The 14098-nt window shown below is 38.6% G+C and overlaps 1 protein-coding gene across 1 annotated transcript; it reads right to left on the minus strand.

Moving 5' to 3' along the window:
- Positions 1–87: 87 nt before the first annotated feature.
- Positions 88–12827, minus strand: LOC103768465 (protein strawberry notch homolog 1; the record flags this gene model as incomplete). Its single annotated transcript, XM_008935607.1, has 13 exons — positions 12696–12827; positions 11942–12046; positions 10379–10688; positions 8480–8580; positions 7237–7333; positions 6064–6224; positions 4961–5094; positions 4720–4810; positions 3676–3837; positions 2991–3126; positions 2808–2913; positions 1416–1569; positions 88–270 (listed from the first exon to the last, which is right to left on the minus strand). Coding segments are annotated over exons 1-13 (1872 nt in total), but the record flags the coding sequence as incomplete, so codon positions are not given.
- Between the last annotated feature and the right edge of the window lie 1271 nt (positions 12828–14098).

The raw sequence follows: 14098 nt of genomic DNA on the forward strand, positions 1-14098 counted from the left end.
TACATCTGAAAATATTTTTCTTAACCAAAGAAAACTAGTAGCTTTATATTTAACAAAGTTATTTTAAATCAGTCTTCATCAACTTACTTTCCCGTTCTTGATTTCTTCCCGAGCCAGCTGCACCACCCTCTTCACTTTAGATGCTATGCAAAGGTACTTGAAAAACCTCTGATGAGCTGACCAAAACTGACCCCACATAGACTTCTTCATTCGTTGTTCTGCATCAATAAGGTCGGCTGCTTGCTGGAATCTCTCTCTAGCACTCACCCACTGAAGAAAAAAAAAAGTTATTTGCTTTATATATATATATATCACATTTCAAGGTGACACAAGTACATTGTTTTAATATCCAAATAAAAACAAAAGAGAAGTTTAAAGCTCAAAATAAAAAGAAAATAGCTATGGTTTAGTAAATTCAGAAGAGGATTCTCTCAGAATGAAAAGCAGATACAGTAACATCACTTCCAATGCAGACATACACAGTGTTTTCCAATAATCTAGCTTCTCCATTACTCCATCCAGGTTTAGAAAGCAAAGAACACTGCCCATGATTAAGTGTAAAGCAGGAGCCCAAAAAGAGAAAATCCCCACTGCCTTGGTTTCTACATCATTTTGTTATACCAGTTGTTTCCAGACAGAGGTGAATTTGGACACAAATTTAGTGATGCTTTTAAACAGCATTGAAGTGCTGTTTTAAAGTTGATGTTATACACCTGACAAAGATAAATTTTAATTATTGTAGTTATACAACATGAACACAGAGTCACACTTAAACCCCTCTTAAGCAGGTAAAGACTCATGTCATTTTAATCTATGTTCAAGCAGTAATTATTTTTATCTATCACAGCAGTGCTCATGTAAAAGCAGAACATGCACTCCAGAGAGATGCAGCATATGGACAAACCAGTTAAGAACAACATAAAAAAGACAACGAGGGTGAATAAATGAAAACATTAATGGGGACCACAGCTTTGATGCTTTAAATCTGATCTGCCATGGGATTGGAACTTTCACCCTGCATTGTTTAACTCCAAACACAGCTCCACTGCTCTGCTCCAAGGAAGAAATGCAAGCAGCCTGTCTTAAGGTTTTGCAGCTTGTTCTCAGCTCGGAGCACCAACATCTGACCAGCAGGGGAACAGCTTCATCTTGGCCAAGAATGACCAAGCTCTCTGAATTACTGCTAGAAGTCAGTGGATCTGGCAGATACTGGAGGATTCACCCAAACCTGCAGATTTTATGACTCAGAACAAAAGTTAAAAACTTTTGCCAAGTCTTAAGTAGAGAAGTCTTTACACTAAGATGAGAGAAAAAGATGTCATCCCTGTCTGTTTCAGGAACATTCAAGTTTAAATCCAGTAACTTCAACCTCTCAGAACTCAAGACAGAAAGCAACTTTTAAAAGGCATCCTTACCAGTTTCACGGATTTATTGTACATCTTAACATACTCCTGTGAAAGCAGAACTTCATCGATTTTGAAAGTTACACCTGAAAAACTCAGCTGTCTTGCTATGTACATTCCTCTCAGCTTCATATCCATAGCAACTATTTCCATGGCACCAACACCTCTAAAGTAAAAGAACAAATTAAGTCAATATTAGAATTTTAAAGAGCAAAGATTTATTTAAAAACACCCAAACTCACAGCACTTTTGAAGAAAACAGTATGCTTACAAATCTGAAGTAAAGTTTTGAAATCATTAGTGCCATTTCTTTAAACACATCTGATCAGAGGGTCTTGAAATTTAGCCTTTAAATAAAACTACATCCCTGCCTCATGAGTATTAAGTCCATCCCAAGAGGTAACAACACTCAAATAGTTACTTGTTCCCAAATGGCCCAGCATGTATTAGGGGACAGGACCTTGCAAATTGTAATTGGATAATGAAGTTGATCCAAATATACAACAATCTTGCACTGCAACTTTACAAACTCCACTGAAGATTTAAAATACTGAATACCAAGTGTATTAAGCCATTCAGATTTATGCTGGTATGAAAATAAACTAGAAGGCAATGAGTTCTCTTCAACAGCAACAGACCTTTAGCAATACCTCAAAAGCACTGAAGTCAACTGCAAAGGTAAACTACTCAAAGCTGTGGCCTGTAATTTCATTATTGCTCATTTGATACTACTCAGGAATGAAGTGGAGACTACTTGCACAGCCTAGAAAAATCATGCCTCATGTAGATGGTATGCAAGAAGATGCACAAACCCTACTGTACCATTCTGAAGTGTGGAAAATTCTTTTTAAGCAGGCAAAGCATAATATTAAGAAGCTCACCTACCAGGGAATGTAGCAGTTGTATTTTCTCCTGACCTCTGACATTTAGTCTTTTCACTAAGTTCTGAAATACGAACTAACTTGGAACACTATTAATTTTTCTGAACTGGGTTCTTATGCCAGAATGGATAAGAACAAAGCCTCTTCCTGTTAAACTGCCTCAGCTGAATGCATAAACATTACAGGGCTTCTGCATATAGCAAGATGTCAACTACAGTGAGCATACTAAGGACAGAGTGTGTTTTCATGATGAGCAGCAAAATATTTTCATTTCGTAACACTGGCATTTTAGGAGGGCTATTTCCCCTGCAAGCTTCCAAAGCTCTCAAAATTCTCTGTGAGGAAAATGTCCCATTTTTCACCACATAAGATAGCTGACATTTTTGCTAGATTTAGAAGCTAGAGTCAGCAAGCTCTTAGTGTAACAGGACAAGTTTGCAGAGGACCAAGTGAGCAAAGGCACCGGAAAGCACAGTCAACCACAACCACATGTGATCCTGCTGTAGCTCTTCAGAAATGTTACCTCCTTTCAACAGCTTGAATAAAATCACTGAATTCCCTGAAGGGAGTTCCTTCACCCCATATTCCAAGACGGTTCATATACGCCATGTTTCTTGGCTCAGATGCACCTAGGAGAAAAACACACTCTGTACCAGTGCCAGTAAACACATACGAGGACTTTTAATGCAGACCAAGTCATACATACCTGTGGCACTAGCATAAACAACCCTGGCTTTTGGAAGTTTATTCTGAAGTTCTAGTACAGCCAGACCTGTTTTTGTTGGTTTTGATGAACCAACAGGACACAGATTCTTAGCTTTATGACACTCATCAAATACAATCTGAACTGTAATTAAGGAAAACTGTCCCACTTATTTTTAAAAGGGGGAAGTAAAAGAGAAGACAGTAAAATATGCTAATTACACTAAGTAGCAGCAGTAAATTGTAAACTCAAAAGGATGTCAGTCATTTTTCACCAAAAACTGCAAAAAATATTTAGCTAGTAAGTATTTAAGAGTAAAATTACCAACAATTGAGTTCTTAAAATTTTTTTGAGTACTGACAGCATTTTAAAGAATTTAATGCAGAAAATGTCAGTGTAGACTTAAGGTTTATAAACATCCTATTTCAATTTCTTGTGTTTATTCTAGAAAAAGCAGAAGCATCCCTCCTGTACCAGAGTTTTGTGGCAAGAATATGATGGCAATAGATTTGGCATTAATTTTCTGAAACTTCTCAGTCTAATGTCAGAGCATGTAAAGAAATTACTATTGTCACAAATAGAGAACAATACCTAAAATACCAGCAAATAAAAATATAAGATTGTCTTTCAAGATGTAAGCTTAAATAGCCATTTGGTTGCAATCAACTCAACTCCAGATAAAGGATACAACTCCATCAAAGTCTTCACCACACCAGTGAAGAAGCTGCTTTAATCTGGTTTTGTATTTCCCACCAGACTGACTTTCACCAATAAGAGAAGAATAGGTAGCAAAGATGACACCTTTCTTCACACTGCCATTATGTTTGGAAGAAATTTTTCCATACTTGAACTACAATAAAAAGATAAGAAATTACAGAAATTATTCCAAAGAGATCCCTCCTCAAACCCACCTACCATATGAATAAGGGATGCTGGTGGTCTTCACCTTGAGGTGTGTACACTTGGAACCACCAGTGTCCCTACATCATGATTAGGGATATGGCACATGGGAACATGGACATGGCTTTATACTTAAAATATACACTTAAGGATGACTAGATCTGAGGCCTCAAGATTTTTGTCTACATGGTTTCCTTAACTGAAACTAAGATTTTAGCTTCAGTGCATCCCTTAGAGCTAACAGGTCAAGTGTGTTTACAGCTGCTACCATAAGTGACAATTTTTAGAGCTTTACTGTATTTTAGAAATTAAGACTTCACAAAGCAAAGATACCAACTTAAACCAAACTAAGTTCAATGCATTCAACCAGTAATCACACTTCACTGTAACTGAAATATAACTGCACACACTGCTGCTGCTTTAACAAATTACTGAGGAAATCTACTTTTCAAGTATTAAATACAAAAGGTATTAGATATAACGTGTGCTGGGAGATAAAGGAAGAAATTCAGATGCTACAAAGTTTAAAAGGCTTAAAGAATATTTAAACTTCCAGAAAATACCCTACTAGTAGTGTCAGTAGTGGCCTGAAGAGCAATGTTTTTAAAAAAATATCACATGCTAAAACTTAATCCTAACAAGAGGCCTATTCACACAATTAATTTAAAGCACTGTGTGGTTCTTCATAAGATTAAGGCCTGTCAAACAAGACTCAGACAGCAAATTTACTGAAATTAGTACATTCTTGCTCTTAAGAGTCAACATGCACAACTTGCCACACAAGCGTACCTAAAGTTTTGCCTCACCAGTACATAGTAAAAAGTTTCCACACCTTGTTTAATGAATGAACCAATATGTTTTTTGCTCCAATATCTCTCAAATCTCTTTCAGCATCGTATTTCAGATCATTTGACACACTAAACCTGAAGATACAAAACAAAGCAAATATTCTGTAAGTTACAGGACAAGTTCAAAAAGCAGCTGCTAGAATATTTGTCACAAAAACAAATTACACTGAATTTAAGTACTACAGTCACTGCAGTGTCTGCTCTAACAAATCCTGACACACTTACCAGACTGCTCTTTTTCTGCCTAACAAGTAATTTTCATAGATTATTCCAGCTATGGTCCTTCCTTTTCCTACACCAGCACCATCACCTATTAAGAATCCAGCTCTGTCTCCATTGGGCAGGAATGTTTCATGTTGCTGTAGGAGAGAGAACAAAAAAACTTGTACCCATTCTCCAGAACACATCACTGTTGATTGTCAGAAATGAGCAAACATAAGAAACATCCTATGGGATGAGACTGGTGGCCCACCCAGCCAAGCAGCTCCCTGACAGAAGGAAGAGGGGGTTTTACTTAGGGAGAGCATATGAGTCTAACTGCTTCATGTGATCCACTTAGCACCAAGAGTTGCTGTAAAATCACTGCACTGATCTATCTAATTCTTCTAGTGCCTACTACCAGACTGGCTGCTCTTTTTAACCCACTGACAGGCAAGACCCAGACATCCAATGCTTGTGTAAGCAAGTATTCTTCTATCCATTTTAAACCAATCTCCTATCAGCTTCACCAAGTTCTGCTGCTTGTTTTGGGGGATTCCACTGCTCTCTTGATCATGTAAACATCAATTTCACTCCCCTTCACCTCTCTCTTCTCCAGCTCAAAGAATCCCAGCCTTGTCAGCCTGTTCAGGAGGCAACTTCTTGCCTCCTGTGACCGTTTTAAGTTGTCCTCTAAATTTACTGCTTTCTTCCCTGACATGCAAAAAGCTGCACACACATCATCTGATGTGGGCTGGCTGAACAGAGCAGCAAAATAACCAATAGTCTTGCACCCTATACCCTTGCCCATGATGCCAAATAGTGTTGGCTTTCTTAGCCAGCTGCAACAGCAGCCACTAAGTTATTTCAGAGAAATGAAAATGACAACTAAGATGTCCTTCTTCCCAAATTTTCAGTTTAAGATCAGCATCATGGATGTGGTCTGGACAAAGATTTCCTAGGTGTATTACCTCACATTTCTCTGAAGTTCACCTGTCACCTGCTAATGCAACTGAACCCTTTAAGCTCTTACTGTTATCTCCTCGCAAAACTGACCTAGCTGTGCCTCCCAGAGTGCTTTTTCTTCTTAAATTCTATGTTAGCTTATGCTGTGCTAACATCTAGCATACCTGGGCTGCATAAGTGATTGCTTCGAGTTGCAGAGCTGACAACCAGCCACTATCAATGGTTTCTTCTGATATTGATGTCTGGTACCACACATCAGGAGGAGTTACACTGGATAATGAGCTGGTTTCCACTACTGGGTCAGGATGACGTAGACCAATTTTTACTGGTTGAAAAGGGAGGGGCAAGAAGGGAAGGGAGTAGATGAAAACATTCCAACAGTATATCAAGTGTTAAACAAACTGCATTGCATACAATGGAATACACTGAATTGAATTTATAGAACAGAGGTCTTAACTCTGCTCCTCTTCTCACCATTCAATTTTTAGGAAGTTAGCTAAATTCAGTTCACAGAAAATTAAAAGATTTGTGTACTTGACATGCTTGAAAAAAAAAAAACTGGTCTGAACCTCCCTTGCCTTCCCAAAAGGCCAGAGGCAGCCTTAAGATGCCAGAATCACAAAAGCAACATTCTTCTCATTATTTATATAGGGCTGTTATTAAGCAGTATGAGAGAAGATTTAGAACAGACATGGTTTAACTGATGACAGATCTCAGTGACAACAAAATTTAACCATTTAGCTACAAAGTCCATGCAAAATTTTTTGCCTTGCTTTTACAGCAGGTCAGCAATGTACCTAGGAAACAAGATAATAGCTGTTTCTAACTCATTACAACAAAGGAGAAAGAGTAGGGGGAAAAAGAGATGGCAATTAACAACAGTAAAAGATTTACTTTTTTTAAAAATAAAAAGAGGCAGCTCTAAAGTCAGTCAGGAACAATGCAGAAAGAATGTGCTCAGGGTAACTTCACACCAAGTGACTCAGACTAGATTCTCAAGTGTAGCAATGACCACTTAACCCCTTGACAGAATTTCCACTGTTAAGGCACAAAACGTCTCAATACAAGAAGTGCCTGATCTCAGTTCTTCAACCATATTTCCAAAACAAGGACTGCTCAAAGATACATTAAAGAATTCCCTTTGTACTTAAATACCTTCCAAAACTAAGCGCTAAAGAGAAAACTTTTCTGCAAAAAAACACCACAGATTCAGATCCTTTCCACATGATACAGATACTAGTAACTTTAGTTTTGCTGTTAGTAACTACAGAAAAGTAAAAACAAATCAGTTCTCAAGACATTTCAGCCTTTTGATGTAACAAAACATTAAGTCATACATTTTATTGGCATATACTCAGCGTAAGTTTCTGCATGGCCCATTTCTTCTTCATCTTCTTCCTCAGGTTCCTCCTCTTCTTTCACTGCTGGCACTTTCTAGAATTGAGAAATGACCTGCATTAGTCAAACAGCACATTGTCAATACCCTATGTCCTGTAAATTAATGGGAGAAATGAAACAGCACAAACTTGCACCTGAATGTTTTGGCATGTGTGCTGGATGAACCAGCTGGGAAAACTACAGACAGAAATTTGGATTTTTTGCACCCTGAATGACTCTTCAAAGACAAAGTTGGGAGCTCTTTTCCTTTGCAAGGAGATTCAAGTACTCCAAACTCACATAAGCAGAATTAAAAAAGAAAATTCTTACAGCATATTAAATTCGAACTATGACTTAAAAGGAAACTGCCTTGAAAACATAACTAGTTAAGGGCCAAAACATAACAATCAAGTACTCCCATAAAGTCTTCTGCAGTTTCACATTCATTACATCATTCCAAAGCTTTGGGGAGCTGTTACAATAGTCACAGCTCTGAAATACAACAGTTATCCACTTCTGACTGATTCTGGATCAATGTATACATGTATGAATATTTTTGAAGTACACACTACATGACAAATCAGAAACCTTCCACAATTACTTTTTTCTATATTAAACATTAAATTAGCAATCTGAAAAAAATGATTGTGTGCCAGTCACTAAGGAGCACTGTTTATCACAAACCAGCCTGATTTTAGCCATCAGTGAAGATGATGAAACTCAAGAGTGTTTACAGCATAAGAATCTATTTTTATTACATTTAGAAAATTGAATGATACTCAATTTACTTCTTCAAATCAAATTGTCCAGAAGGTCAGACACACTAGAGAAATTCTTCCACTTTCCTTATTGCTAGTTATACATATAAGGATATTTTAAAAGGAAATGTCTTGAAACACAGAGCAAGCAATATGCTTATCAGCTTTAATTGGAGCACACCCTTCTCTGTCCACACAGTGAGGTTCTGTCAAGAACAGCAATTTCTTGAAATTGTCATTTACTACATAGTCTGCTCCACACAGCTGTTAGTTTTAGTCATCTAACCAGGTATTCATCTGGTGGAGAAACTAACCTTTTGAGCAAACAGATGCACTCAGTAATTCTACCACAAAAGGCCTATATGAGTAACTCCTGAAACTAGTCACAGGTGGTTGTGGCAAACAGAGCACCACTCTTGGCAAGTTAACCATTTGCACTACTTACCATAGTAGGTGAAAAACTTCTCATTTTAATATCATTTATCCATATTCTTGCTACTTCTTTTGTGGAAGCCTCCTTCTTCACTGCACCATTGCTTATATCAGCTACAACAGAGAAGCTGTGTTTACAAGAATTTCCTCCAAATGAACTCAAATTAACATCCTCCTTTATTAATGAGGTGGAAAGGAAGTTTAAAATGTCCAGTAGCACACTGATGCTTCTACAATGACAATCAATACTTCTGTCCACATTAAAGGCTGAGCAAGGAGTTAAATCCTATTAACTTCCCTGACTGAAAACTTTCCATGCAATACTACATCTGACACAGTTACGTATTAGTTTCAATATTTAAAAATATTAAAACACCCTGGACTTTCACCAAATCTGTAAATGATATTTTAAAACACTCTGTCTTGTGAGCCTTTGAAGTTTAACAACAAACCAGAAAGCCCAGTGTTTCAACAGGATAGAACTCACCTGGTGTGGTGGCATTTACCACCTTAGGAAAAACTAGAATTATTTCTGTAAAACAGAAAGGCAACACTTTTAACTCAACTGTTTGAAGTTTGTAACAGGATCCTTCAAAAGAGCAGTTTATTAGCTTCTCTGTCCTCAGCCACATTTGGAAGCAACTGGCAATAGGATTTACTACAGAATTAAAATTCACACCAGGATAGATGTAAACACTGAAAGCAGCTGAAGAAGTTGCCCGTCTGCTTTTCAGTTAATACAGAAGCTCCAGATTCAACTATTGCTGCAGCTGTGCCACATCAACAGCTACTGTGTGTTGATATTACCTATTTATTACTTAGGTGCTTTTTGAGTTTTCATTTTGCACAAAGGGATAAGTCAGTCCTATAAAACCTTCTTTCCCTTCTTCCTCACTCCTTTACCCCCCTGCTTCAACTATTTTGTCAACCACTCCATAACTGAATGCAATGAAACAAGGAGGCACATGCTTCTTTGTTTCAGTCCTAACAAGACAGTTTCATTTATTGTGCACTCTATCTGCAAATGAAAATATAGGTCATTTCCAACCCTGCCTACAAAATCAGTAAGTCTTACTTCAGAGACAACGAAAATACAGTAACCCAGAAAAAGCCTGTGTGTCTTTCACAAAAAGCAGCAAAAGGTATCTTCAGACTCAATTAGTCTGATCTTAACCTCATGCTGAAAAGCAGAATAATTTCAAAGAATCAAATCATAAAAAATACACACATGCAGCTTTTCCCTTACATTAAGCTGTCCATATAAGCTTTCCACATATTAGAAATAACATACAGGGAAAGATTCTGAGCCTCAAAAATTAACTTTGGGAGTGTGGTAACAAAATACTTGTGGCATTTTAACACCATGTTTAAGAAGTAACACGGAGTTAAACAGGAAGTTTTTAGGACTTAACTCTTTAAACAATAGATCTGACACTATCCATGAAACACAGGGACAGAAATGTTCTTTCTCAGGAGGTGCTTTACAGAAACACTCCATCGCAGGAGCAGTATGTGCTACAAATCTAGTTTGGAAGATGCCACAAATAAAGTGCTCATTTGTCATAGTTCCACAGCAAGTACACAGTAGAACAAACTGACATAGACCCAAGTAAGACAGCTAAACCCACTGCAGTAATGTTCATTAACTTCACCAATTTGCTAGCTATAGTCCAAAATGTTATTTTCCTCAATCCTTGCAGTAAAACAAGAGCTTATATTTTTAAAGCCTGTTGTTTTGTCCTACTTCACCTCGAATTCTAACACCAATAAAGTCAGAAGACAATTTATCAGGTTTTCTGGATCATTTAGTTTTATGGTGATAATCTCCTGATCAATGAAGATAGAAGATGTGCAACGATCCTCACGTTATAGTTCACTATTCATCTAAAATAATGACGAGGAAAGAACTCACTTGCTGCTGTTGCTACCGGTTGGGCAATATTAGGAGGTGGCTTCAATTTCATGAGTTCATTAAGACTATTGTTCTTCAGCAGATCCTTCAGCTGGATCTGGTCCTTGGAAGGTGCAGTGGTGAGGGCGTTGCGCACGGCCGGGGCTGCAGCCGAGGGCCGAGTGCTCGTGCTGGTCTGAATGATTTTCGCCACGGTGATCGTCTGCCTTGTCGTCGTCACAGGGGTGGTTTTTGTCATCACTATGGTCGTCCCCAAGGTTGGAAGCTGATTTATTTGATTCAGCACAAAGGTTGTGGTGGATGGTGGTTGCTAGCAACAAAGAACCAGGGAAATTTTCAGAAGACAGTGAGGGGGAAAAGGCGACTTTATCAGCCCTTCACCTAGAGCACAGGAGTCACCAGTGTTTAAAAAGCTCTCACGGTAAGAAATGTCTTCACAGAACATGCTGAAGCTGCCAGAGCCATCACCTTGTGGTGCAACAGACTGAGCAAGAAATGTCTACAAATATTGTTGTAGGTTTTTGAATAGTATTTTTACATCTTATTTTTATGTAAGGGAGAAGGAAAAAAGCACAGGATGAAGGATTCATCACCTAAGCACAAAACATGACTACTACAGGTACAGTGACCCTGAGCTGAAGAGAATTCCTAATATATAAACTAGCTGCACAACTGTGAGAGAAAATAGCTTGGATTAAGGTGTACGTGCAGCCTTCCAGACACATTACACCACATCCACCTTCCAGCAGATCTGCTTTTTAGAGTCTCATTTCAGGTGCAACCACCACACTATGGTTCTCAGAATTACCTGCAGCTAGAAAATGTGGTAGACCGTTTGGCTGTATGAGATGACTTACACGAGTTCCCTATGCTCAGAATTTGCATGCAGCCTGTGGTGAAGCAGGTTGTGTGCCTAAAGCCCATTGAGATCCACGCAGGAGCAGATATCCACCTGCAGCTCGTGGAGGACCCCATGCCAGAGCAGGTGGATGTGCCCAGTTGGGAGCCTGTGACCCCGCAGAGGGGGCTCACGCAGGAGCAGGTTTTCTGGCAGGACCTGTGGCCACGCAGGGGATCCATGCTGGAGCAATCTGTTCCTGAAGGACTATGCTCAGTGGAAAGGACACATGCTGCAGCAGTTTGTGGAGAAAGGCAATGCATTGGAAGGACTCAGGTTGGAAAGTTAATGAAGGAGCTGCTGAAACAGTGAAAGAACATGAAGAGGAAGGAGCAACAAAGACAAGGTGTGATGATTTCAGGAGTGAAGCTGAGCCCAGGAAGTAGAGGAGTAGTGGGAAAGAGATTTTAAATTTGTCCTTATTTCTCAATATCCTACTCCATTGTTAACTGATAATAAATTAACTTCAAGTTGATTGTGTTTTGTCCATGACAGTAATTGCTGATCTCCCTGTCCTTTTCTTGACCCACGACCCTTTCATCCTATTTTTTCCTCCCCCCACCCAGCTGAGGAGGGGGAGCGACAGAGCAGCTTAGTGGGCACCTGGTGTCCAGCCAAGATTAACCCACCACACAAACACAAAATCCTGAAGCACCAGTTCTTACCCGAACATTTAATAAGGCTGGAGTTGATACAGTCTCTGGCTCTTGTTTCACAGCAGCTGTGGCCTCAGTCTCCAAGCCTAGTTCTAATGCACTAAGTGGCACTGACTGCAGAGGAAAGAAAGCAAGCATCAGGAAAGACATCAACAGCAAAAAAACCCTTAAGACTAAATATCCACCCACAAAATGAAGTTAATGGGGAAATCCTAAACTCTGCTCATTAACAAAGGTTTCACTGAAATCAACCACTTGATCATCGTTATTTTCATATTCAAAAAAGTTAAACATACTACACCATGGTAGTTAGCTGTGGTGAAAATATAGTTAGTTTTGTGATGTCACTGTTCAACATATTGCTGTGTGCAGTCTATGTCTGAAGAGGTTATGTTTTTGCAGATTGAGTGCTGTCATGGAGCTTAAACATCTGATTATATCACACTTCTTACACATTTTATAGGAGTGCAGCTAGACTCCAGTGGTATTAAGAGATTTCCATGGATACATGACAGCATGTCCCCATTCAATGTCCAGAAGTATATTTATGTTTATACTGACCTCCACAGTGTACTGCAAATTGGAAAAGTACTTGCTGACTCATTTTAAACTTTTACACAAAAACCCAATCTCAGTACTACAGAGCAAGAAATTGGTGAAAAGTCCACGTTCCTTAGTCATTTGCCATGGACACCATGTCCCCTCCCCAACACATCAAGTAAAAGCTCTTATGTCCTCTAGCAGAAAAGAGTCCTGTTTTAACCTGCTGAACAGCTGGAGCTGGTGCTGGGTTTGCAAGAACCACATCCGAAGAGTCAATATCAAACAGATCATTTGGACTGATTCCACTCTCACTCAAAGCAGCAAGCAACAGATCTTGTCCTGGCTCCACCATCTCTAAAAAATTAGAAGCATAAATACAAGTTACAATTAATTTTAATTTATTTTGTGTACACACACACTCACATTTAAATTCCCTTTCCTAGACTTAAGGGTGTATGTGACAGTCTCTTGTATACATACGGTTTCACTTTCTAGACTTGACCTTTTGTTCATTTGCAAATTTTTCCTTCCTTTTTTATTAAGATATTTTCAGTATACTCAAAACAATTAGAAGCAGGAAGAGCAAAATTAGCTTACCACACAAAATGCTACCATACCTGTAAACTTAAGAAAAAAAGATGTCTCTTCTAGTCTTTGTTGCACTACATTTAAGCATTACAAGAAATACCAAGAGACAGAAATGGTGATCCTGTATTATGCTAATGCTTGCTCCTTTGTCAGTGCAGCACACTTCAGGAGGGCAGCACAATTAAAACTCATTTAGTTTATCTCGTAACAAGTTAGTGATAAAAAGCTTATAAGGAAAGCTTTTATTTCTTGCTTGCCATAATATTAGGTAGTAATCCATTCAGTGGAAAAATTGTTTTGCACAGAGTAAAGAACAAATATTCCACTATTATAGCATGTTAACTACATATTAAATAGGACACTAACATCAGGTCAGACTCCTTTACGTGTAGGACAAGCAAAATTAATTTCAAAAAGCTATTCCAGACAGTGTAAAAACTTAAAAAAGCCAAATACTCTGTTTTAAGATGAAAAGGAAAGATAACATGCTTTGCTTCCTTAAGAAGGAAGCTCATTTGCCCAAGTACTAAGACAAAAAAAAGAGTTCACATAACTCGAGCTGTCACTTAAATATTCTTAAATACACCTCAAGTAGAAGTTAATTTGACTTCTCTCCACACTCCCTGTGACACCCACTGGTAACAGAACATCAAAAACTAACCAAGCGAAACACCTACTCTAAAACAGATAGGACCAAAATATTTATTGGCATTTCAGATACACTCACTCAGAGTCCAAAACTGCACCCACTTCCTTGTCCTTCTCTACACGTACAGCTCAGCCACCTCCAGCTGGTTGGTCACACATAACTTAGCACATTTGGCAGAACAGGTAATTCTTGTAATAAGCGAGGCCTCTGGCACTTCATTCTTATTCTTCCTAACTTTACTCTGTCCAACAGTGGGGAGAAGAATAGTGCACTAACACTGAGATGGTGGCACTGCTGCACTGGTGGACATAAGGTACTGTGGTAAGAGGGAGATGTACTTTTAAGCATCAAAGATTACCCAAAAGAACACAAGAGTAATGGGTGGA

Source organism: Merops nubicus, unplaced genomic scaffold (assembly GCF_000691845.1).
Source record: "Merops nubicus isolate BGI_N331 unplaced genomic scaffold, ASM69184v1 scaffold3262, whole genome shotgun sequence".
Classification (NCBI taxonomy): domain Eukaryota; kingdom Metazoa; phylum Chordata; class Aves; order Coraciiformes; family Meropidae; genus Merops; species Merops nubicus.